This window comes from Carcharodon carcharias, chromosome 13 (genome assembly GCF_017639515.1).
Source record: "Carcharodon carcharias isolate sCarCar2 chromosome 13, sCarCar2.pri, whole genome shotgun sequence".
NCBI lineage: Eukaryota > Metazoa > Chordata > Chondrichthyes > Lamniformes > Lamnidae > Carcharodon > Carcharodon carcharias.
The window spans coordinates 97,696,458-97,723,729 of record NC_054479.1 but is presented as its reverse complement, the minus strand read 5'-3'; the positions used below and the strand labels follow the sequence as shown (position 1 = coordinate 97,723,729).

The window sequence follows — 27,272 nt, the reverse complement described above, 5'->3', positions numbered from 1 at the left end:
TTTCTCTCTGTCTGGTCTGCATTCTTTGGTTGGTGTACCGCTGCATCAACAATGCCTTTTTCTTGATTTATCTAATCCCTCACCAGTTAGATAGTCAGCGTCTTCATTTGTCCACTCATAGCTTCATGTCCTCTGGCAGTGGCGACAGCTTGCGATATTGCGAACTTGACCGTTCCAACAATTTTGTATTTCAGGTTGTGCAAAGCCCCAAATGAACTGATCTAGCACCTGTGTTCGTCTGTGTTCTTAAATTTACACTTTTCTAGCTGTATTTGTCAATCTTGTCATGAAATTATCAACAGGCTCACCTAATTCCTGCCTTAGACCTATAAATTCATAACGGTAGGTCTGATTATTTGACTTTGACTGGAGACTTGTGCTGAATTTTTCAAAAGTTTTGTACGGGTTTCTGCTGTCACCTTTACTCAGCTCCCAGCTATTAAACAAATTTAACCCTTTCTCTCCTGCCCACAGAAGGATGTCACTGACCCTTTCCTCTTTGCTTGTGCCTTTCAGAAAGTGACTGAATGTCAGACTGCCCATTTGTTTAAACTTCTCAAAGGCCTCTACAACATTATCAGTTTTCCAATGTATCATGAGCTGGAGCTCTGTGTTTATTACAGAGGCAGTCATTTCATCTTTGCACAATTCACTGCTTTTCTCTCTCTCTCTCTCTCTGTGGTAATAATTTGGGTTGATTTTTAAATCTATTTCAGCATTAAATTTGTTTAAACTGTTTGTGATTTTTACTCATGGACACCCACTGCCATGTTATGTCTTCTGGTTCCCAAGAGTTAGAAATGATCACACTTTAGCTTGCAACCAATCGGAACCCAGTAAACTACAAAACTGAACAAAAGCTATCAATTAAAAGAAAAAAACGGAGCCAAGTAAAACTTTAAAAACTATGATTATTTCCCCTCAGCATGCCAACTAAAACAAAAACCTAATTCATATTTAAAAATTTGCAAAAATATTTAGACTAAATGCTGGAGCTTCATTGAGTGTACTTCTTCCTGCTCTCCATGTGACTGATGGACTGATAGACTAATACATTGTTACTTGGTGCGACAGTGCATGTGGCACCATGGGATATGTATTTACATTACAATTAGTTCCTATGCTTTTTATGATTAATGTAACAATATAACTGGCATTAAACAGTTTTCAATCATTAAGCAGGCTTACACTGTATTTACCCAGTTTAGAATAGCTGGATACAGAAGTAAAGAATGTGTAAACAGCAATAAGAAATGGAGAATGTGTGGGCAATTGTGAACTTTAACAAGTCAATGTGCACCAGGAACAATGACACCATCATGCAGCAGCAGTTGACAATAGCTTGGAGTGGATCACAAAGTTGAGTCCTAGGCCTCGTTAAATGAGACTCAAAAGACTGGAGCTGGAAAGTGAATGCAATTACACCATTGTTTATATAATATGATGAATTAACAATTGTTACATATCTTCTTCAAAGTAACAACACAGGGTTATTTATGTCCACCTGTAGGGTAGACAGGGCCTTGGTTTAACAGCTTGCCTGAAAGGCAGCAACTCTGGCTGTGTAATACTCCCTTAGCACTACACTGGACTGTCAGATCAGATTTTTGCTCTCAAGAATTGGAGATGGACTTGAACACACAATCTTCATACTCAAAAGCAAGCATGCTATCACTGAGCCAAAGCTGAGAACTCAACACTAGCATCTGACAAAGGAACTGTGATAGAAAACGAGTGCAATTATACCATTGTTTATATAATATGATTGATTAACAATTTGTTACATATCTTTATAAATTGTATCTAATGCATTTTAAACATAAAACCATTTAGTTAAACTCTCTTTAAAAGCACTAAGAACATTAGCTTAAGGAAGCTATCAAAGAATCCACTCCAAGAACAGTGTTAATTCAGATGAATATCCCATAGATTGAGACTATCTTTCACGCTGACCTATTTCCATAATGTTTTTGGTCATCTCTGCTAGCTCTCATGAAATAAAACAATCCAATGGTTTAATTGGTTGTAGATCTACAATGTCAGCTGTCCTTACCATGCATTTTACTTTTAAATTGAAGTTATGCTAGTTTCTGAGTTTATGAAAGAGACATCTAACTCCCAATTACACCAAAAACTACCCTGCATATTAATAATACACTCAAAGGAGATCTCCAGTTACATTTCCACAAATTAAAATTGGTGTCAGAATTTTTAAAAATGGCCCTAATATCCCAATATGACAAAACCCCCAAATTGAAATCACATCACCACTTCACAATGCCCCACATCTCAAAACTTCCAAATCACAATATCCAAGTATTCTAACAAACCTCCAACAACACAATGGGCAGAATTTTGCCCTTGATGGATGAGTTTTCATGTTTTTTCAGAAGCCCGCTGGGGCTCCTGGCCTGCCCACCAACCTTTAGGTTGGACGGGCAGGGCCTTTAATTAATTTAACTACCCGGCCAATGGCCTCAATTGGCCATTGACAGGTTGGCGGGCAGACAGCTGATGTCGCTGTCCCCCTGCCTTCCTGAATATTTAAATGGAGTGGGAAGACGTCAGGTTTTCCCCCGACATCATCCTAAGTCAGTTTCATGTCGGCGAGTGGGCCCCGCCCCCCAGCTCGCCGACGGAAAAATTCTGCCCAATTTCCCACATTACAATATCCAAATACACTAAAATCACAACATCCCCCATTTAAATATCACAATATCCCTAGATCACAGGCCAGGATTTTCTGGCCCCGTTGTGGTGGGACCCGCCACAGGATGTCTGGCAGCCCAGCCAGAAGCCCGTTGACTCTTGGTGGGACTGGGCGATCCCGGCAGCTGGCGGGGCTGAAAAAGCCCAGCCACAATACTGAATAACACAATGCCCTGACAAAATAGTACTACACGTGACAATGTGCTACATCACAATATCACAATATCCCCAACTCAACAGCCAATGTTACAATATTATACATCACGACACCATAATATATCACCATCACAGTACCCTAACATTACAATACCAAAACTATAATATTCTGTATAATTATATTAATAGTTTAATCCCTTGCATAAGCTGTGTGTGTAATTCAGCCCCCTTACACTACTAAGGACATTAGCTATCCCACTACAGAACTGAACAGAGGACACTAGTTATAATTATTTTTAACAGGGGAACTGACAGTAGAGCTAACATCAAATTAAAACCTACCTTTTTGGTCTGAACCTTTATTTTTAGAAATTCAGCCTCTCGACTGAGGACGTGCCATGGAGCATGTATCCTAACATAACTAGTGCCTTGAGTTTTAGACTGGAAAAGAAAAGATAAACTGTGAGAAGTAAATTAAGGAAATATAATGTTTTTTTTTAAATAGTTACAGTGATTTTAAATGTTATGAACATAAGAGAAGTCATGGTTGGGAAAAGATAAATTAGCTTATTATTAGCCTAACTCACACAAACCCCATTCTGCTAGTTCATAAAGTTACTGTCATGGACAATTTTGAGGTGTTACCTTTTGATGCCCATGATCAAATATATTTGTATGTGGATGTGTATATTCTTACCCTCAGAGTGACTGAGTCAGTTTAAATCATCCAGCAGCAAGCTTTTTCTATTTAAACACGAAAAGGTTAGTTTATTTTTGCACACCCTTGCCCTGGAGATTAATAAAGAAAACAACATCTTGCTCTCACATACACATAAAACTGGGAACAGATGAAGATAAAAACAGTAATTATACAAAGAGAATTTAACTCTGTTTCACTACAAGCCTGTTGTTTTGTAGTCATATTACTACTTTGTCTAAAGTGAAGGCGTTGAAACTGGAGAAGTATCTCAGCAGCCGTGATAGCTCCTAAAGTTGATCTAGAGGTTGGCTTCTCAGGCAGGCTTGAAAATTGAAACATGTTAGAGAAGAGAAGGTCCTTGTTCCTCTTACAAGGCATGGCGGTGAGGCACTTTAGCTGCCTAATTGACTGCAGCAGTCCAATGGCTTTCCTTACCCTGGATTCCTCTCTCTCTGATGGGATTCAGTCTGCCTCTGAAGATGACCATGGTATCATGTGACACATCATTGTCGTGTCATGGTCCCAAGTGAGGTATTGTGGCACTTTTAATGACAGTCTGAATCTTTCTCCCACCTGCAGCTCTTTTAAGTGGACAAACCCTTTGTTCTTGCCAAGGCCAAATTTGCATTTGTGCAATGAATCTTGATGCAGTTTCATTTATCTCCTGCTCTAATAAACATTGAGTCAATATCAAATTAAACATGGTCTTTGTCTTCTTGAAAGTTAACAGCTGGATCCACAGAACTGTCTGGTATCTTGGAGTCATTTGAATTTTGGTCTTTTAAGGTGTAGCTTTTTTAAAAAATCTAGTTATATCATCACACCAATATGGCCATGACATTATCCACAAAAATCAATCCCTGTAGAACTCTAACTTTCCTTTCACGACTCAAACCTCCATATTATACATGCACATGGAAGCCCCTCTCTCAAGATACTTATCCAAAACTGAAATCACTGGTACTTTAACTCACCCATCAAGCTCAAATTTCTGGTACCTTAACTCAAACCCCTCGTACCTCAATGAGATGAAAATCAGATAGGTTCTTTAAGGTCTAAGCTATCCATGCCACCAGACTATCACCCATGCAGTGAAGAGGAAAAATTTACACCATAATGTTACTTTTGGAACAAATATGAAGGAACGAGGGTGAGTAGTACAGTAAAATCGAGCTGCTGAAGGGAAATGTTAGAAGAGGATAAAATCAATGTTTTCAAAAGCAATGGAGAGGCAAAGATGAACAGGAGAAACAAAGAGCTGCAGTCAAAGTCACAAAGGATGGCATGAGTAATTTGACCAGTGTAGAGCCTTTGCAATAAGCAGTGTGGAAAACAAATTGCAGGGTTACATAAATAGTATGAGAAGTAGACAAGCGGAGTGGAGATCAAAGATGGAGTTAGCACCAGAAGGAAAGTAAGATGTGGTCCAAGAAATGCTGTTTTCTTTGGCCATTCTGAGTTAGAGCATGTAGAGTAAAAGGTTAACACCAAAAGAATACATGATGCTGATGTAATAATGATGTCAGATTACATGACTGAGAAGTAAGAGAGATCTGGAAGGAGGAGAAGCTCCAGCCTCATGTAGAGGCTCAAATGTGTAAATACTTGCTGTAAATAAAGAGTAATGGTTTTTAGAAACGACAGACTTGAGTAGCATACTTTTGGAGAATAGACAATCCCCAAAACTCCTATCTAGACCCCAACCACATGACAAAACACGGTGGCAGCAAGTTAAGGACCCATCAAACCTTAAGAAGAAGATAGAGGGCTGACAAGAAGAGATCCTCGAAGGAAGGATGAAAGAAAAAATAATGAAGAGTGACCAAGACATCAGACCATCACAGGAGAAGCAGATGTAAGCTGAGACACAGACCCGGAGACCAGACAGCAGTGGGCACAAGCCCAAAGTAGCAAGCAGCAGCACAGAAGCAGGAGCAATTCCAAGGCTCAGAAGCATGGAATCTGCACTATGATTCCCAGAATCACTTCAGAGTGCAGAAGGCTCACAATCGGCCCAGAACTGGGACAACTGGAGAAAAATGTTCACAAGTTACAGGATTGCTTCAGGATTACACAAAGACTTCAAAAAGACCAGGTTAGCACATTATTTTATTCAGTAGGATCTATTGCTGATGACGTGATGTCAAAGCAGGGGGTTGATAAGGCCTCAGCTTCTTATGAAAAAGTCCTACAGGCTTTCTACTCTTATTTCGGCATCCATCAGAATTTAATATAGAAAAAGCTAAATTTGATAAAAGAAAGCATTGACCAAGCAAAAGCATGAATTCATTCATCAATGATCTCTATAGGCTAGCAGGGACCTGTGATTATGGAATCTTAAAGGATGAGCTGATTCACGACAGGATCATAGTTGGGGTCCTAGGCAAAGCATTATCAAATCTCTTACAGACAAGAGAGAGTTTAACACTAGTGAAAACAGTGCAGATTGTGAGGCAAATGGAACTCAGGAAACAGAATCGGGCATTTGTCCACAGGGAAGGAGAGATCCGGTGGAAAAGATCAGTTGAGACAATTTGGTTTGTAGGCCATAAGAAAAAAAGCCTAAGCCCGCCAAAAAGGGTAAAATGTACCAACCGCCATTTTGAAATGTCTTCAGTGTGGCAGGAAGGAACCGCACAAGTGAGAAGAATGTCCAGTAGTGAGGGACAGAGTGCCACAACTATGAAAAAATAGGCCACTTCAAAACTGTTGCTCCAAAATGCTGACAACCAGTAAAAAAGGGAGAAACTTTTAAAACAGAGCCACATACAAGAAGTGGAAAAACTAGAGACAAAGGTAGTAACCTTTGTGGGGAAGTAAATTATGCTGAAAACAGGTACTGGGGTATTAAATTCGAAGTTGATAGATAGCACACAGGGTTTAAAACTAGGCATAGGAGCAAAGCTGAAATATAAAGACTGAGGAATCCTCGAATCTCTCTGTTATTCAAAATCCAGAGTGCTCATTACTAAGCAGAAAGGCCTGCCTAAATCTGAAATGAATCTATACAGTGGATAAATTTGCTGATGAGAACTACAGTAGCACATTTCAAAATGAATTTCCAAAATTGTTTACAGTCCGAGGGAAGCTAAAGACCAAGCACCATATCACCCTACGAGCTGATGCTGAAACAGTTTGCCTCTTCACTCCGGGGATAGTCCCACACCCACTCTTGGTCAAAGTCAAGGGAGAAATTGTAAAGATGCAGCAGCTTGCAATCGTCTGCTCTGCTTTTCCTGCCATCGGATGTCAGGAACCTCATTGTAAAACATCTGCACATCATCATAAGCCCAGCCCATCGGAATTGGTCCACTGGATCGTCCACCCAATCACGCCGATGTGTTTCACAACAGCATATAAAAGGTGTGCACTTGGCGGGCTGCACTTTGAGGGGAGCTAGGAGGTAAGTACACAGTAATGTTGTGAACTGCTTGCCTGGATCGCCTGGTGGGCTTCAAGGTTGAAGCACATTGGGGGATGGGGGAAGGGTGGGGGAAAAGGCTGCCCTGCTGTTGGGGCACATTGGGGTGGGGGGGGGCAAGGGTTGCCCTGTGGCTGAGGCGACTTGGGAGGGGGAGAGGCAAGGGTTGCCCTGTGGTCGAGGTGCATTGCAGTGGGGAGGGGGCGCAAGGGCTGCCCTGTGGTTGAAGGTAGTGCACAGGCATGTGTCGGGTGGAGACAAAGAATACGAAGGAGAAGAGAGCGACTGACGTGCTTGGCTGCACAGACGGAGAAGCAGCAGCCTCTGGAAGAAGGAATGGCTGAAGCTCCCACACACACCGCTGAAGAGCCACAGCGAGGTGTCACAGGCCAATGCCTAGTGACACCCAGGGTCTATAGGCACCACCTTTAATTTCTACAGATGAGCGAGAACCATGTCTAAAGAACTGGTTGGTCACATCTGCCAGCTCCTGCAGGATTTGGCGCCACGGGGACATGGAGGGCATCCACTGCCAGTGGCTGTGAAAGTGACCGTGGCGCTCAGTTTCTATGCCAGTGGCTCGTTTCAGGGCTCCACAGGTGACCTCTGTTGGTTTTCACAAGCCTCCACCCACAAATACATCCATGAGGTTACGGATGCCATCTTTGCGAAGGCACACAACTTTGTGCATTCACCCAGGATCAGGACAGCCAGGATGCAAGAGTGATTGGATTTGCCCAGATCTCGGGTTTCCCACAGGTGCAGGGTGCCATCGACTGCACTCATGATCAGCGCTCAAAATTCTGCTGCAACACACGGTCAACTACGTCAACCGCAAGGGATTCCATTCGCAGAATGTGCAGCTGGTGTGCAACCACCACAAATGCATCCTGCAGGTCTGTGCATGGTTTCCAGGGAGTTTGCACAACTCCTACATTCTCAGTCAGTCACAGAGCCCTGAAATCTTCCAGAAGCTGTAAGTTGGGCTCCTCAGGGACAAGGGTTACCCACAGAGGACGTGGCTGATGAAACCCTTGTGGTGGCCTCGGATTGCAGCAGAGTGAAGGGAAACCGAGGCTCATGCTGCAACTCGCAACTTGGTGCAGCAAACCATCAGGATGCTGAAGATGAGGTCCCGGTGCCTGGACTGGCCTGGTGGAGCCCTGCAATATAGTCCACAGAGGGTGTCACACATCGTCGGCCTTTACAACCTGGCCCTGCAACAGAGAGACGAGCTGGCTAAGGAGATGGAGGAGCTGGAGGTCTCCTCTGATGAAGAAGACGCTAATGGGGATGAGGGTAAGGAGGTCCTCAAAGGTGACGCTAACTGCGATGGGACCCTCACACTGGCCAGATGAAGCAGGCGCGCTCAGGAGGCCCTCATAGCTGCTAGATTTGTGGATGATGATGACGATATGCAGTGAGGAGACATCATAGACCCTCACATTGCATCTATGAATGTTTGACTTCAGTCTGGCTTATGCCCATTCACACACCTCTGTGAGAATGCTCCTGTCATGGAGACGCAGTGGAGGCCCTAATAGTCACTCAATTGCAGGAGGATGCTGTGAGGATACTCCATAGATCTTCACTTAGCTTCTGAGAATGTCTGACTCCTGTATGGCCGAGGGCAGCTCGCTTGTGCTCTGTGATCAGCGTCATAGCATAAAGATGCAGCCATGAAACTTTAGAAGCATCTGATCTTTTGGCTGCCTTCAGCACCTGAGCCCTTCAGGAGCACAGCATCACTGATCACAGATGCTGAAGAGATGGGGTCCAGCCCTACTTTAAAGGTGCTGTGAGCACGCAGAGAGAATGACGGAACTCTGTGGAGCCTGCCCACGGCAGCAATGACCAGCACTGCCGAGGTACAGGCATCACTAATGTGTCCGGGGAGTGTGAGGCTGGACTATCACTTTGGTCTGAAGGCTGCACAAAGCAGAGTGAAGAGACCTGGACTGAGACAACTACCTTTATCTTGTGCAGAAAGGTTTCACATCTGAGTGACATGAACTCTGCTCATCAGAACAAGGAGCCCATAGGCAGGGAGACATTCTTGGGAGTGAATTGACAATAGTGAACAGTATGTGCAAGTGATTAACACCGTGCCCAGGCTGTGCAAGAATACCTTCTTAACTTTCCTAACTCAGCCGCTACTTATTGATGCTCCCCAGCCATCCACAGCAGAGGTGGAGGGAGCCTGCTGACTGTGACGCCCTGTCTGTGAAGACCTTGGCATGCATCCTCTGGAGGGTTGAGACCTAGAGGGCCCCGGTCGGCTTTTGGGGTTCAGTTGTGGAAGAGGGGATTTGGATGGGCTGGACACTCTGGGAGTCACCTGGATGGATGGCCCTGGGTGTGCACCTGCTGATCCTACTCACTGTGGTGCCTGAGGGCCCCTGGCTGACTCCTTGAGCAGAAGGGGTATCTGGAGTGAGATTGAGCTTCCCCTCATCCCTCTTGCACTTTTGGAGGCCAACTATGGTGCCAGCGATGGAGTTGAGCCCATGCAGCAGTGCAGGAGCAACGTCCTAGACCAAGATCTCTCTGGCGGCTGCCATCCTACCAGGGTTGACCTCAGTGGTTGACATGTTGGTGCTATCACCACAGAGTGAAGGCAGACGTACTCCTCCTTTGTGCCTTGAAATCTGAGAAGTGCAGCGGACATCCCTTCCTGATGTCCATGAGTTTGCCTTTGCAGCTCCAGCAACTATGACATGATCGAGTCCAGAGGCTCATCATCTGACTCGGGCTCAGCAAATTTCAGGCCTCCAGCAGTCCTCCGAGTGCCGGACACCTGGGAAGTCCCTGCCGCCACCTGCTGCAGATCAGACAGTGCAATGTGCTAAACAGATTATGATCCCGAGGCTACTGTAAATCTGGGTCCCACTGAGGTGTGTGTCTCTGCGCTGATGGAGGATGTGGGTGAGTGCTGTGACTGGACTTCAGGGAGGATGCCTCCTGATTCCTCTTCAGGGGTTTCTTCAGGGCTTGATTGGAGGCCCTGGGCCATGGACTCTGTTGGCTGTTTCCCGGATGTGTCTGCAAAAGCAAGGGGAGATAATTAGTGCATGACAGGAGCCTGTGAAATAGGACACATCACTCACAGCATGGTTGTCTAATGTATGTTGCACTGCTGGATCCTCACTTGTATAGCACCACCGACCTCACCGTCAGCACATGAATGGTCCAGATCCTCGCCAGACGGCTGGATGGCTCTGTTTACAAAGTCTGTGAGGACCTTGATTTCAGGCATTCGTTCACTGATCTGCGACCTCTCCCTCTTGTGTGCCAGCTTGTCCTGCATGAATAGAGATGGAAAGAGTGTAAGCAGGATGCCTGCTAGGCCAGATGATAAGTATGCCTGGCCTATGTGGGTGGTAAGTGGTCCCATGGATGGGATGAGGACAATGACAGTGCATGTGAGAGAGTGAATGGTGATGTCCGTCAAACTGGCAGTGACTGAGGGCCCTTTGGATTGGTTTGTGAGTGTGTGAGTTGAGAGTTGAGAGTGATGAGAAGAGTGACCTACCCTCTCAGAGTGGAGGAGATCATTCATTCCCTTGCGGCACTGGGTGGTTGTCCTCTTTTGGAGGGCGTTGGTGCTCACCATCGCTGCCACCACCTCCCAAGCTAAATAAGTGAGGTTGTTGCCCATCCTGCGGCCAGAGTGGGGATTGAGGACATCACAGTGAGCCACCACTGCATCCAAAAGGCGCTTGAGGGACATGTCATTGAACCTGGGGGCTGCAGTCTTCTTGCCTTTCAGGGCCATGTCTTCTTTGTAGCAGTCGTGGGCTGGAAACGCTGAGAGGTATGCGCACAGCTGGACTTTAAATATGGTGCCCAGCATGCTGAAGTAGCGAGATGATGGCATGGCAGGTGAATCAAGAGCCCGTCTACCATGGAAACGGCATGTTTCCTGGAAATGCATAATTAATGCAGTGGGTTTGGGATGATACGGCGTGAAAAGTCACCATTGTGGCCAGCCCGTACCGCTGTTAGTGCAAATCTGGGACTATTCCGCCCAAAATGTTGTTTAGGAATGGTTACAGTCCCAAAGCCAAATGGCTCTGTAAGAATCTGTGTGAATTTAACTCAACTAAACAAATCAGTGGAACGTGAGTCCCACCCGATGACTTCAGTGGATGAAAGCCTTGCCAAATTAGCCAAGAGTACTTTATTTACCAAACTGGATGCAAACAGTGGACGTTGGCAGTTGCCACTGGATAATGAATCTACATTGCTGACCACATTTATAATGCTATTCAGTCATTATTGTTTCAATCGATTGCCATTTGGAATAGCATCCTCTCCAGAACTTCTCCAGAGAACAATGTCTCACACATGGCCTGGAAGGAGTAACATGCCATATGGAGAACAAATTTACACATGGCTCCACAGGGTAGAGCATGATCGCAGAGTCAGAGTCGCCCTGAGAGTCTTACAGGGTGCAGGCCTAACATTGAATGAGAAATGTGAGTTCACCAAACCTATGATCAAGTTTCTACATCACATGGTACAAGCCACTGGAATCACAGTTTATCAAAAAAAAACAAAAGTAATCGGAGAATTTCCACAACCCAGGAACATAACTGAGCTTCAAAGATTCCTCAGGATGGTCAACCAAAAAGGCAAGTACCTGCCAAAGTTAGCAGGGGTCAACAAGACCTTGAGACAGATGTTGAGACAGTTTCAAAGTAAGTGCTGGAATGTGGAGCTGCAAAATGCTTTTGAAAGGATTAAACAACTTCTGCTTTCTTCTGAAATTTTGGCACATTACAACCCAGAATTACCAACCATAGTCACGGCAGATGCATCATTTATAGGTCTGGGGTTAGTCTTATCTCAAGTGCACAGAGACCGCCTACATAGAGCAGTCTGCTATGCTTCTAGAAACAGAACAATGATACACCACAAAATAGAACAATGATACACCGCCAAACAGAACAATGATACACCGCCAAACAGAACAATGATACACCGCCAAACAGAACAATGATACACCGTCAAACAGAACAATGATACTCCCAAAACAGAACAAAGACATGCCACAAAACAGAACAATGATACGCCACAAAACAGAACAATGATACACCGCCAAACAGAACAATGATACACCGCCAAACAGAACAATGATACACCACCAAACAGAACAATGATACACCGCCAAACAGAACAATGATACGCCACAAAACAGAACAATGATACACCGCCAAACAGAACAATGACACGTCAGAAAACAGAACAAAGATATGCCACAAAACAGAACAATGATACGCCACAAAACAGAACAATGATACACTGCCAAACAGAACAATGATATGCCACAAACAGGACCATACGTCACGATAGAAGAAGCACTGGCAGCAATGTGGGCAGCAAGAAGTTTTCAGACTATGTTGTCGGGTTGCCTTTCAAAATTGAAACTGACCACAAACCATTAGTCACCCTTCTAACATGAAAGGCATTGCAAAGCTGCCACCCAGAATCCAGCAATTCAGACTCGAACAGCATGCTTTGGGAGAATAAACAATCCGCAAAACCCCTGTCTACACCCCAAACACACAACGAAACAAAGAGCAAGTGACAGAAAAAGAGACACGTACAATGAGACAAAGTTGATATCAACTGGGTTAATTGTGGGAAGCTTTTGTGTGGTTTTTGCCTTGGCAATGTTCTATCCAGAATTTAGAATATTTCAAACCAAGTATGTGGACCTCTTCCCACCAAGGTAGTCTGTGCAATGTATTTTCCTAGTAATTGACTTCTAATAGAATTCATCACTCCAAACAGAATATAATACATGTTAATGTACACATAATACTTCCATTCTGAGGCACCCAAACTTGGGTCTGTGAAGGAGAAGAAGGAATGGGTAGCTGGTTCCTGAGAGATATGGGCTATGTAGTACATAGACTCCTCTGCACAACTTCTGTGTCCCAGCAGAGAACAAATATAACAGCAGACATGTACAAACCATCATTCAAGTGCCTCATTAAAGTAGCAACACACCTGATGCTTAGACCATTCCGCAGGGAGAGGATTAAATGTGCCTAAGAAGGTTAGTGAATGTTGCTGCAAAATATTTCCCTAAACAAAAACTTAACCACAGACTTAGATAGAGAGTAACTGCAAGACTCGGAAACCAGAGGGATGATGGTGTGTAGCAGGCAAGGAGATTGCTGGCTGAGCATCTCATTGTCTGGTTCTTCCAGGCAGTTCTGCAACTGAGCACTAAAGATTATTGCCAGTATAATTTTTGCAGACAACTACATAGAGTAATTTTGTGTGGTTCCATTGCTGGCATGCTAAAGATTAGTGCAGGCCAGCATTACAGCTGTAGGACAAAAGCACTGATTTTATGACCATGCCTGCTGCTATACAGGCAACCACATCTCACAAAATGACTCATTTTATGTTACATACGAAAATACGAATTAGGAACAGGGATAGGCTACCTGACCCCTCGAGCCTGCTCTGCCATTCAATAAGATCATGGCTCAATCCCACATTCCTGCCTACCCCTAATAACCTTTCACCCCCTTGTTAATCAAGAATCTATCAAAATTGCCTTAAAAATATTCAAAGGCTCTGCTTCCACCACCTTTGCGGAAGAGAATTCCAAAGACTCACAGCCCTCTGAGAGAAAAAAAATTCTCCTCATCCCTGTCTTAAATGAGTGACCCCTTATTTTTAAACAATGACCCCTAGTTCTAGATTCTCCCACAAGGGGAAACATCCTCTCCACATCTATCCTGTCAAGAACCCTCAGGATCTTAAAGGTTTCAATTAAATTGCCTCTTACCATTCTAAATTCCAGTGGATACAAGTCTAACCTGTCCAGCCTTTCCTCATAAGACAACCCGCCCATTCCTGGTATCAGTCTAGTAAATCTTCTCTGAACTGCTTCTAATGCATTTACATCTTTCTTTAAATAAGGAGACCAGTACTGTACACAATACTCCAGAAGTGATCTCACCAATGCCCTGTACAACTGAAACATAACCTCCTTACTTTTGTAACCAACCCCCCTCATAACAAATGATAACATTCTGTTAGCTTTCCTAATTATCTGCTGTACCTGCATGCTAATCTTTTGTGATTCATGCACTAGGACACCCAGATCCCTATGAATTTCAGAGCTCTGCAATCTCTCACCATTTAGATAATAAACTTCTTTTTTATTCTTCCTGCCAAAATGAACAATTTCACATTTACCTACATTATACTCCATTTGCCAGATCTTTGCCCACTCACTTAACCTATCTATGTCACTTTGTAGCCTCCTTTTGTCCTCTTCACAATTTGCTTTCCTACCTATCTTAGTGTCATCAGCAAATTTAGCAACCATTCCTTCGGTCCCTTCATCCAAATCATTTATGTAAAGGTCTGGGAAGAGTGTCCTGAAGCCAGCATTGCGATGAAGCAGTCTGGGAAGAGTGTCCTGCAGTCAGCATCGTGGTGAAGCAACCTGGGAAGAGTGTTCTGCAGTCAGCATCGCAGTGAAGCAACCTGGGAAGAGTGTCCTGCAGTCAGTTCTTGTTGAAAATAACAAGAGTGACATCACAAGACAGCGCGGGAGAGCAGTGGAGAGGTCAGAACCAGTGCGAGTGTGGGGAAGCTTCATAGAGTGACGTCAGCACAAAGGTGAGAGCTGATTGGTGAGTTGTGGGTAAGTGTTTTTCTCCAGTTTAAAATAGGTTAAGCTAAGGAAAGGTAAGGATTCCAGATTTTATTTAAAGTACATAAATATTTTAACTTTTTTTACTGTATTTAGCTTAAAGTAAGGGCTTTTTTTCAACCAGAGGCATGGCAGGGCAGCTCAGTCCCGTGTTATGTACCGCCTGCAATATGTGAGAAGTCCTAAATGTTTCCTGCGCTCTGGCCGACCATGTGTGCACAAAGTGTCACCAGCTGCAGCTACTTGAAATCCGAATTTCAGAGCTTGAGTGGCAGCTGGAGGCATTGAGGTATATCCGTGAAGCTGAGTTTTGTGGATAGCATGTTTTTAGATGTGGTCACCCCACAGCTTACAGGAAAAATGACAGAGAGGGAATGGGTGACCATCAGTCAGAAGAAAGGTGTCAGGCAGGTAGTCAGGAAATCCCCAGGGTGCATCTCGCTTGAGAACCGTTTTTCTGTGTTGGAAAATGGTGAGAGTGACAGTTCCTCTGGGGAGTGCAGCCACGCTCATGGCACTGTGAGTGGCTCAGCTGCACGGGGGGGGTAGAAAAAAGAGGGGAAGAGCAATAGTGGTAGGAGTCTCGATAGTAAGAGGAACAGACAGGTGTTTCTGCAGCCGTAGATGTGACTCCAGGATGGTATGTTGCCTCCCTGATGCCAGGGTCAAGGATGTCACTGAATGGTTGCAGGGCATTCTAAAGGGGAAGGGCAAACAGGCAAAGATGGTGATACATATTAGTACCAATGACATAGGTATAAAGAGGGATGAGGTCCTGCAAGCAGAATTTAGGGAGCTAGGAAACAGATTAAAAAACAGGACCTCAAAGGTAGTAATCTCTGGATTACTTCCGGTGCCACGCGCTAGTGAGTATAGAAATATGAGGTTAGCCCAGATGCATGCATAGCTGGAGAGATTTTACAGGAGGGAGGGCTTTAGATTTCTGGGACATTGGGACCATTTCTGGGGGTGGTGCGACCTGTACAAGGCAGACGGGTTGCACCTGAACGAAATGGGACCAACATCCTTGCGGGGAGGATTGCTAGTGCTGTTGGGGAGGGTTTAAACTAACTTGGCAGGGCAATGGGATCCTGAGAGGAGGTTCAGCAGGGGGAGATGCACAGCCAAAATTAGAAGAGAGAGCAAGTGAGTCTGGAAGGCATAGAAACTATAGGCCAGCTAAGGCACAAGGGAGCTTGGCAAGGTTGGATGTTGGATGGTATTTATTTTAATGCAAGGAGTCTGACAAATAAGGCAGATGATTTGAGACACAATTAACACATGGAAGTATGATGTAATTACTGTCACAGAGACATGGCTGAGAGAGGGGTAGGATTGGCGCTCAATATTCCAGGATATAGGGTCTTCAGGCGAGACAGGGAAGGAGGTAAAAAAGGAGTCGGTATCACAATATTGATTAAGGAATCAATTACAGCAGTAAGGAGTGATGACATCTTAGAAGGCTCCTCAAATGAAGCCATAAGGGAGAACTTAAAAACAAAAAAGGAACAATCACATTGCTGGGTGTGTACTATAGGCCCCCAAACAGTCAGAGAGAAATAGAAGAGCAAATATGTAGGCAAATTTCATAGAAGTGAAAAAATAATAGGGTAGTAATAGTGGGGGATTCCAACTTCCCCAACATTAACTGGATTCGTCATAGTGTGATTGGATTAGAGGGAGCGGAATTCTTAAAATGTATCCAGGAGAGCTTTTTAAGCTTGTACATAGAAAGCCCTACAAGAGAGGGGGAGGTCCTGAACTTAATTTTAGGGAATGAAGACAGGCAAGCATGGAGGAGCATTTTGTAGATGGTGATCATAGGTTAGATTCAAGGTTGTTATGGAAAGAATTAGGATGGGCCAGAAATCAGAGTTCTAAATTGGGGGAAGGCTGATTTTAATAAGATCAGATATGATTTGGTCAGAGTGGACTGATGCAGCTAATTTTAGGTAAATCTGTGTCAGAGCAGCAGGACTCATTCAATAAGGAAATAGGGAGAGTACAGGGCCAACATATTCCAGTGAAGATAAAGGGTGGGACCAACAAATCCAGGAACCCTGGATGTCGAGAGATATACAGGATTGGATAAAGAGAAAAAGGGAGGCTTATGACAGACAACGAGGGCTCAGAACAGTAGAAGCCCTAGAGGAGTATAGAATGTGTCAGGGGGAACTTAAAAAGGAAATTAGGAGAGCAAAAAGGAGGCATGAAAAAACAATGGCAGGTAAAATAAAGGAAAATCCCAAGTTGTTTTACAAGTACATTAAGAGTAAGAGGATAACTCAAGAAAATGTAGGGCCCATTAAAGACCATAGTGGTAATTTGTGTGTGGAACTCCATCATCTCCAAGTTCCCCTCCAAATCACATACCATCCGGGCTTGGATATTAATTACGATTCCTGCATCATTGTAGATTAAAAATCCTGGGACTCCTTCCTTAACATCACTGCAGCACCCTCACCACAAGCACTGCAGCAGTTCAAGAAGATGCCTCACCATCATCTTCTCATGGCTAACTAAATATGTGCAACAACTTCCAACCTTGCCAGCAATGTCTACATCTTGAAAAATAAAATGGAGCATAAAACTGGTAGAACCTATCTCCTTAACGATTTCTATCTCCCTCCATTAGATAGACACACTGTGCTTACAAAGATTAGTGTGTGTTACAATAGGTGGGAGCTGAGGATAGAATTTCAGGACATGACCAGATGATATGGGTGTGCAACCATTGCAGGAGACTGCCCCAGAATCTTACTAAGTTACTTAGGTTTGTCTAATGCTCAGCCTGATGTTAAAATGGTAACATTTCCATACAGTAAACAAAATATGCATGCTAATTATGAGCAGTTTGCTTTTTTAACTTCAGCATTGTTCAGTAATCTGGGCTTTAATTACTATTAAAGGAAATTAATTTACGTGCATTAAACTATCTCCATAATGCAATTCAACAGTCTATAAGTAACAAGACATACAAAATGATTGGAAGTTTTATTTTAAATTATTAAAGAGGAATGCAGGAGCACAGAGACCTGGGGGTATCTGTGCATAAATCATTGAAGGTGGCAGGACAGGTTGAGTGGTAAATAAAACATATTGTTCCTGGACTCTATAAATAGAGGCATAGAGTGCAACAGCATGGTAGTTATGATGATCCTTTATAAAACATTGGGTCAGCCTCAACAGGAGTATTCTGTCCAGTTCTGGGCACCACACTTTAGCAAGGATATGAAGGCTTTAGACAGGGTGCAGAAAAGATTCACGAGAATGGATCCAGGGATGAGGGACTTCAGTTAAGTGGATAGTTTGGAGAAGTTGGGGCCATTCTCCTCAGAGAAGAGAAGGTTGAGAGGGGATTTGGTAGAAGTTTTTGAAATCATGAAGGGTCCGGACAGAAAAGTTAGGGAGAGCCTGCACCTACTGGTGGAAGGGTTGAGAACCAGAGGACACCATCTTAAGGTGATTGCCAAAAGAACCAACAGTGACATGAGGGAAAACTTTTTTTATGCAGCGAGTGGTTAGGATCTGGCAGCACTGCCTGAGAATGGTGGAGGAGATTCAACACTGGCTTTCAAAAGGGAATTGGATAAGCACCCAAAAAGAAAAAGAATTGCAGGGCTACAAGGAGAAGGATAAGTGGGACTAGCAGAGAAGCTCTTGCAGACTGTCGGCACAGGCATGAAGTCCAAATTGCCTCCTTCCATGCTGTAAACATTCTATGATGCTATGGGCAGAATTTTACAGACCCGTTTCGGCGGGGACGGGGCCATAAAATGCGGCGGGACATTCTAAACCCCATTGGCTTTGGCGGGAATGTAAAATCCCACTGTGGTAAAATTCTGCCCTTTGTGTCTAACAATGTGAATCCAATTATATTCAGTTATATACTGTATGGAAATATTATTTGTTATTTGTTGACAGGGAGCTAATAAATATTTTGTTGCTGTCAGGGATGAGTGTCCTCATGGAATCTAATCATTAACCCAGCATGCTTATATTAATAACATGTAACAGCTGGCGGCTTAGTTAGTAGCACAGCCACATTGTACAACCCAGCTTCAGTAGTATTTATTCTTTATAGAATTGAGAATAAGAGCCTAAAATGATGGTTGAGGCACACCTCAAATCAAGGTAAAATCACTTCCCTGAGGCTAGATGAAAATTTTGGAACAGGTGCCAATCCGTACTTTTTGAATCTGCTTCCTAGTAAATGGTTATGCAGTAAGATTAGCTAGACCAGGGCTGTTTCACAGTGTAAGGGATGGTGTATGTATGCCCCACAGCGCAGCTCTTCACCCTGCTGAAGCTGCTAAAGTTTTTCAAGGTCAGGAGCCAGGAGAAGAGGGGATTTTTTTGTGCTTGGGAGTTGGGCTATTAGGGACACATCCTATTAGAGGAGGCAGCAAACACTGATGTGATTGGATAGCCACTAAGTTAGTCCAGCACACACACAGCATCATAATAGGATTGAGCTGTGAAGCAATGCCTGGAATAATGACCCCAAATGTTTGCAGGAAGGTGTGAAGAGAGCAGGGGAATGCAGTAGCCGGGTGCAGGTAGGGAAACCCAGAAATCCTAGGGACACGAAGGTTCAGCCAAATTTAATTACCATTGATATCATTCACTTCCTGCCAAGCAGCTGGTCAAATTGACAAACTGGCCAACTTCCAGGCAAAAAAATCAACGGCAGGGGACCACAGCCAAGGCTCGTGGAGGATCTCCCCAGCATTCAGGAAAGATCAGCTTTGGTGTAGTTAGTGGAGTCAGAATTGAGATGGAAAGATTGGGGTTTGGAGGGGTGAGATAGCTGAGGGGAAGACAACTAGAGATCAGGAGTTGGGTATACAGAGGTGGGGGTCAGCCAATTGCAGCAGTGAGGAGAGGCCACAATCACCGATAAGGAAACCAAAGGTTTGCTCGAGGAGGCAGAGGGAACACTTCTGCTCTTCTTGGCCCACAAGGAGTGCTCTAAAAGGCACTCACCTTCTGCAGCCAGCTGCTCCTGTTTCCATTCAAGTCCTGAATCCTGAGAAGTCCATTTGGTAGCTGTTAACTTGAAATCAGGCTCCCAATTACGCTGTGGGGACCTGGCTTAAATATTATGAATTGTTCCGCAACTCCAAAATGGGGCATTTGCATGATTCACAACCTTCTGCCAAAGAAAAGTGAGCACAGGTTGGAGACACATTCCTTGTTTTTAATGTTTAACCTCTCCACCAACTTTATTATGTTGTAGGGGTTTAATGTCATCCCCAGTATGTTTGTTTCTGCCTCCCATTGTACTGTAATCATAGCACTGAATATTATATAAATCCTGTATCCTAATCTGAGAGAAGCCAGTGTTTTAAATCTATTTTTATTCCAGTCATTAACCTATTGTCAATGATTCTTTTCATTTTAATTAACAAAGAACCATTGTGCTACCTATTCCCTCAAAGAGGCATGGTTCTGAACTATATGGACCAGGAATTGATCCCTTGTATAATTCCAATATGTTAGCCAAGTCAACAATGGTAAAAGGGAAGTTCAACATTCGAGTTCGAGTATTGGAAGAAACATTCTGGGGTAGGACAGGGGTAAAGGAAATCTGACTGGGCTCCTGTTCCTCATTACTTTCTAGTGACACCTCCATAAAGTGGATGTACAAGAGATCGGGTGAGTGCAGGTCTGCATTCAGCTATGAATATTCTGGCACCCCATACCCTACACTCATGATGGCTATTTGATTGAGGTACCAGGGAGTGGCATCTACCCATGGGACTAAGCCCAGGTATGTACGTCTACTTTGAAGTGATGAGGGATAATTAAAGGAAAATCCAGTGACGCCATCTTCAAACATTTTGCAGTAATATAGAGCATTTATAAGCCTTGAATCTACCTTTAAGAAGAACACTTCACTGACTTGATCACAAAATGTAAGTCCTGCCCTGTATGAGTAAAAAGCAGCAATACATAAATAAAATATTTTAAAAATGAGCCTCTAAATTCAATGCAACTCAATCTGATTTCCTGAAGTAGGTACAGCAATAATTGGAGGGAAATTAGCTACTTCAGCATTGCATGTTTGGAGCACATCTGATTGTTGAGCATGAAGGATCATGCCTATTCCACATTCTGTCCACTGTAAAACTGGGCGCAGTTATAATAGATAATCCATTCTCTGTACCTATTTTTCCTGTATGTTCTTTTACAGTGCGTCACTCTGTTTTAGGAGCGTGACTTACCTCTTATGCTCAGAAGAAGCTAATATTGAATCAGGGACTCACCAAAAATGGTGTAAACAAAATAACAGTAATGAAGACAGTAATGGCAGAAAAGAGTGACAAAATCCTTAGAACCAGACCATTTCCATCATAAGATTTTAAAGGAAAGAGGTGAGAATATGGCAAATGTCCTAACTAAAATCTTCCAAAGTTCTCTCAATTTGGGAACCCGTTCCTTTAGATTGGAAATTTGTTCATGTTGCTCCAATATTTAAGAAAGGTGAGAGAGGGAAACCTGGGAATTATAGAACAATTAGCATAACATCTCTTGACAGGATCTTACTACAGTCTATAATTGCTGCGCCCAACCTAGCCAACTTTTTCCAGTACAGGCACAACACTGGCATCTACCCGGCTGTGTGGAAAATTGCCCAGGTATGTCCTGTACACAAAAAGCAGGACAAATCCAACCCAGCCAATTTTCACCCTATCAGCCTACTCTTGATCATCAGTAAAGTAGTAGAAGGGTTCATCAACAATGCTCTCAAGCGGCACTTACTTAGCAATAACCTGCTCACTGACACCCAATTTGGGTTCCGCCAGGGCCACTCAGCTCCTGACCTCTTTACACCCTTTGTTCAAACATAGACAAAAGAGCTGAACTCCCGAGGTGAGATGAAAATGACTGTCCTTGATGTCAAGGCCACATTTGACCAAGTGTGGCATCAAGAAGCCCTAGCAAAACTGGAGTCAAAGAGAATCAGGGGGGTACTATCCACTGGTCAGTCATATCTAGTGCAAAGGAAGATGGTTGTGGTTGTTGGAGGTCAGTCATCTCAGCTCCAGGACATCACTGCAGGAGTTCCCCAGGGTAGTGTCCTCGGCCCAACCATCTTCACCTCCTTCATCAAAGACCTTCCTTCCATCACAAGGTCAGAGGTGGAGATGCACAATGTTCAGCACCATTCACGACAGATACTCCAAATACAGCAAGAGCTGGACAATATCCAGGCTTGGGCTCATATATGGCAAGTATCATTCGCATAACACAAGTGCCAGGCAGTGACCATCTCCAACAAGAGAGAATCACGAACCGTCGCTCCTTGATGTTCAATGGCATTCCCATCACTGAATCCCCCACTATCAACATCCTGGGGCTTACCATTGATGGGAAGCTGAACTGGACTAGTCATATAAATACTGTGGTTACAACAGCAGATCAGAGGCTAGGAATCCTGTGGTGAATAACTCACCTCCTGACTCCCCAAAGCCTGTCCACCATCCACAAGGCACAAGTCAGGAGTGTGATGAAATACTCTCCACTTGCCTGGATGAGTACAGCTCCAATAACACTCAAGAAGTTTGACACCATCCAGGACAAAGCTACCCACTTGATTGGCATCACATCCACAAACATTCATTCTCTCCACCAACGACACACAGTAGCAGCAGTGTGTACCATCGGCAAGATGCACTGCAGAAATTCACCAAGGCTCCTTAGACAGCACCTTCCAAACCCACAAACACTACCATTGAAGGACCAGGGCAGCAGATAGATGGGAACACCGACATCTGGAAGTTTCCCTCCAAGTCACTCACTAACCTGACTTGTAAATATATCACTATTCTTTCTCTGTTGCTGGGTCAAAATCCTGGAACTCCCTTCCTAACAGCACTGTGGGTGTACCTAGACCACATGGACTGCAGCAATTCAAGAAGGCAGCTCACCACCACCTTCTCAAGGGCAACTAGGGATGGGCAATAAATGATGACCCAGCCAGTGAAGCCCATATCCTGTGAATGAATTTTTTAAAAATGGCTGAGTGGTGGGAGGCAGTAGGGATAAAGAGCAGGTACTCTAATTGGTGTCTAATGGTGTCCGGCAAAGATCTGTTTCGGGGACGCAACTATTCAGTGTATTTATTAATGACTTAGATGATAGAATAGAAAACCACATAGCCAAGTTTGATAATGACTTAAAGATAGGTAGATTTGTATGCAGTGTAGATGGAAGCATAAAATTACAAAGATATTAATGGATTAAGTGAATGGGCAAAACTGTGGCAAATGGATTTCAATGTAGGCAAATGTGAGGTTCTCCAATTTGGACCTAAAAAGAATTGGACATAATACTAATTGTTAAAAATCCAATAACAGTGGAGTCTAAAGAGACTTGAGGATCCAGTTACATAGATCATGAAAATGCCATGACCAGATGCAGAAAATAATCGAAAAGTCTAATGAAATGCTAGTTTTTATTTATCTGGAGGACTAGAATACAAGGTGGGCTGGAAATTACGTTAAAACCATACAAAGCCCTGGCTAGACCACATCTGGAGAACTGTGAAAGTTTCTGGGCACCGCACATTAGAAAGGAAAAATTGGCCTTGATGGAAACACAGCATAGATTTACTAGAATGATACCTAGACTCCAAGGGTTAAATTACAAGGAGAGATTACACAAACTAGAGTTGAATTCTCTGGAATTTAGAGGTAAAAGGATGATTTAATCAAAGTTTTCAAGATATTGAAGGGAGTTGATAGGGTAGATAGGGAGAAACTATTTCCACTAGTTGGACAGTCTAGGGCAAGGGGCAATGCAGTGTCCTAGGCCCAACCATCTTCAGCTGCAAGGTCATCAATGACCTTGCCTCCATTATAAGGTCAGAAGCGGGGATGTTTGCTGATGATTGCACAATGTTCAGCACCATTCGTGACTCCTCAAATACTGAAGCAGTCCGTGACCATATGCAAGCAAGACCTGGACAACATTCAGGCTTGGGCTGAAAAGTGGCAAGTTACATTCGCATAACACAAGTGCCAGGCAAAGATCATCTCCAACAAAGAGAATCTAACCATCATCCCTTGACATTCAATGGCATTACCATCACTGAATCCCCCCACTATCAACATTGTGGGAGTTACCGTTGACCAGAAACTGCACTGGCCTCACCATGTAAACACTGTGGTGACCTGAACTGCTTAGAGGCTGAGAATTCTGCAGTGAGTAACTCACCTCCTGACTCGCCAAAGCCTGTTTACCATTTACAAGGCACAAGTCAGGAATTTGATGGAACATTGTTCCTTCACTGGATGAATGCAGCCCCAACAACACTCAAGATGATTGACACCATCCAGCTCGATTGGCAACCCATCCACAAACATTTACTCCCCAAGGCTCCTTAGACAGCACCTTCCGAACCCACAAATGCTAACATCCAGAAAGACAAGGGCAGCTGATACATTGGAACACCACCACCTGGAGTTCCCCTCCAAGCCACACGCCATCCTGATTTTGAACTATATCGCCATTCTTTCACTGTCACTGGGTCAAAATCCTGGAACTCCCTTCCTAACAGCACTGTGGGTATACCTACACCACATGGACTGCCACGGTCTAAGAAGGCGGCTCACCACCACCTTCTTAAGGGCAGTTAGGGATGGGCAATAAATGCTGGCCTAGCTAGCAACGCCCACATCCCATGAAAGAATAACAAAAAAAATGCCTAAAAATTAGAGAAAGACCCTTCAGGATTGAAATTAGGACATTGAAATTACGTTCTTCATACAAAAGCTGGTAGAAGTTTGGAGTTCCTTTCCATTAGATGCTGGATCAATTGTAAATTTTAAATCTGAGACTGAAGGATTTCTGTGAACCAAAGGTATTAAGAGATATAGGGCAAATGCTGCTATGTGGAGACTGATTGCAGATTAGCCATCATCTCATTGAATGACAAAACAGGTTTGAGGGGCTAAATGTTCCTATGTGCATACGAAACTTGATTTTCCATTCAATAGCTTCATAATGGGGCACATAGAAATTTATCTTATCATATTTGAAGGATGTTTCCCTTTGTTATTTGGGAAATTATTAACAATTTCTTTTACTGCTCATAAAATGGGAAGTGTCTATCAACCTTCTTTGAAGTTGACTTCAAATTAACAAATGCAAAAAAAATGAACATCACACAGCAAATGGGCATTGTAGATTCAAATTATTTGTTGCCAATTTGTTTTGATATTATAAAAACTACATGCATATGAAATTACTTTTAAGGCTTTTAACTTAATATATTCAAAAATACTCATCAATCCAATGGAAAAGAGCATTTACCAAAATTACTGTCCTAAATATGTGTTTTGTTTATCACTTCAAGTTACAGATGATTCAAATAATTGTTCTTGTACAACGAACAAAATATTTGGGATAATAGTGGTGTATGAAGTTGGAATTGCTCTCCACAGAGCTGAGAAGATTAAGGGAAGATTTAATAAGGCTGTTCAAAATTATTTGGGGCTTTCATAGAGTAAATAAGGAAAACAGTTTCCACTGGTAAGAGGATTAGTAACTATAGGATTCAGATTGAATTGGTAAAAGAACCAGAGGGAAGATCTTTTTTTTAATGCAACAAGTTGGTATGATCTGGATTGCATTGCCCAAAAGGATGATGGATGCTGATTTAATAGTAACTTGCAAAGGAGAATTGGATATATAATTGAAAAATAAAACATTGCAGGAAGGGACACACTAATGGGACCAATTGGATAATTTCTTCAATTTGTTGTAAAATCTGATGGATTGAAAATCGGTGTGACATTTTATCCTTTTAAATACAAGAGTGTGTCTTAAAAACCAGTATCAAGGCTTGAGTCATTATGAGTCTTCTTCAGAGCAAGAGTCATAATGACTCGAACTTTGATACTGGAGCTCTGAAGAAGTCATACGGACTCGAAACCTTAACTCTGTTTCTCTCACCACAGATGCTGTCAGGCCTGCTGGGTTTTTCCAGCATTTTCTGTTTTTATTTCGGATTTCCAGCATCTGCAGTATTTTGCCTTTATTAAAGAGACTATGCTTAGTTTTACTGTTAATGAATGAAAACCTGGAATGAACTGTGAAAAGTAACATCTGACTAAACTCAAATGAGTCGACGTTGTCACTGAAACAATAGTGGAGAAATTCAGAAAAATGTGTTCAGCATCCCTTCCTTTTTTCCCCACAGTGTAACTTGAAGGCCTTTCTGATTAGAATTTCACCTTTTATTTTATCAGCTTTTTTGACTGCTTGTGTTTTTTTGGCTTGATGAAGGCCTTTACAATGTACTAAAATTCTGAGAAATTGTACAATCAGAAGTTTTTAAACAATTAGGCTGAATAATCCAAAGGCTATTGCATACCCGGTGGCACATTATTCAATTCACTTATACACCATTTCACTGCAACACAAATAAGATAATGTGACTCTACACAGTCACAAAGCTAAACTAAAATCTAAAATAGAAACCATGATATAAATAGTCATTTGGTAGTACAGAATTTGAGTATTGCTGAAAAAATGAGATATGCTTTCGAAGCTTTTTGTGCTGCACGCATCAGGAAAGATTCACAAGGATACCAATTGTAAAGAGAAGAACAATTTATACTGCATGTGAAGCGAATGCTGATTGATTGACAAGTGAACTCTGATTGGTAGAGACGTTGCCATAGAGAATGCACCAGGGAACAAATAACTTTCAAGCTTTTGTTTAAATTCAAACCAGGTGGGTCGATTCTGACTAATGACTGATGGATCATATTAAACAACATGTTCCTCCAGTTGTTCGCAACAGCAAAGTACTGACCACATCCAACCAGCCCATGCATACAATACTCAAAACATAGTGTCAACATTAGGTGTAATTCCGCAATTGACAGCACTTGCTAAACAATCCTGACTGTGCTAAGAACTACACTGACAAGCAATTCAAGATTATCAGTCAGGCTTGCAGTGTGGCTCGTTTACGCCTACTAGAAGCTACATATATTCACACACAGGGCCCTGTCCTTTGTAGACAGAAGGAGCATGTCCACACATTGCACTTTTTCAACTAAAAAAAAATCTTGTGGCACAGCCATTCCCTGGTTCATTTCGCATGGAAATGCCTTGACCAATTAGAATCGACCTGCCTGGTGTGAACTTAAACAAAAGCTTGGCAGTTAACTGGTCCCTGGTGCATTCTCCATGGCAAAACCTCTACCAATCAGAATCCACATGCCAACCAATCAGCACTGCCTTCTCATGAAGTATAAGTTGTTGTTCCCTTCACAACTGGTATTCTTGTGAATTGTCCTGACGAGTTCAAGATGAAAAGCTTCCACAGTGTGTCTCTTTTTTTTAGCAATACTCAAATTATAATATGTATTATGAAAGCTCAGCTGCAGGAAAAATTCAATTAAATGGAATGACATAATTTTTCAGACATTAGTTGAATATTTCATTTTAAAATATACAATTAATGATGTTGCTTAAGGTGTGTCCAAGATTGCACTGCTTTATCAACAAAATGTAGGATGGACATCATGTGACAGGGGAAGTTTTACAGGAAAGTAAATGTGCCACTTATTGGAAGTTTGTGC

The 27,272-nt window shown here is 43.0% G+C and overlaps 1 protein-coding gene across 5 annotated transcripts in view; it reads right to left on the bottom strand.

Annotated features, from left to right (window-relative positions):
* Positions 1 to 27,272, bottom strand: part of ano2b (anoctamin 2b) — a 175,670-nt gene that overhangs the window by 131,688 nt on the left and 16,710 nt on the right. For all 5 annotated transcript variants that reach the window (XM_041202729.1, XM_041202730.1, XM_041202733.1 and 2 more), the window contains one exon: positions 3,208 to 3,306. In XM_041202729.1, coding sequence (XP_041058663.1) covers positions 3,208 to 3,306 — 99 coding nt within the window. The remainder of the gene's footprint in view (positions 1 to 3,207; positions 3,307 to 27,272) is intronic.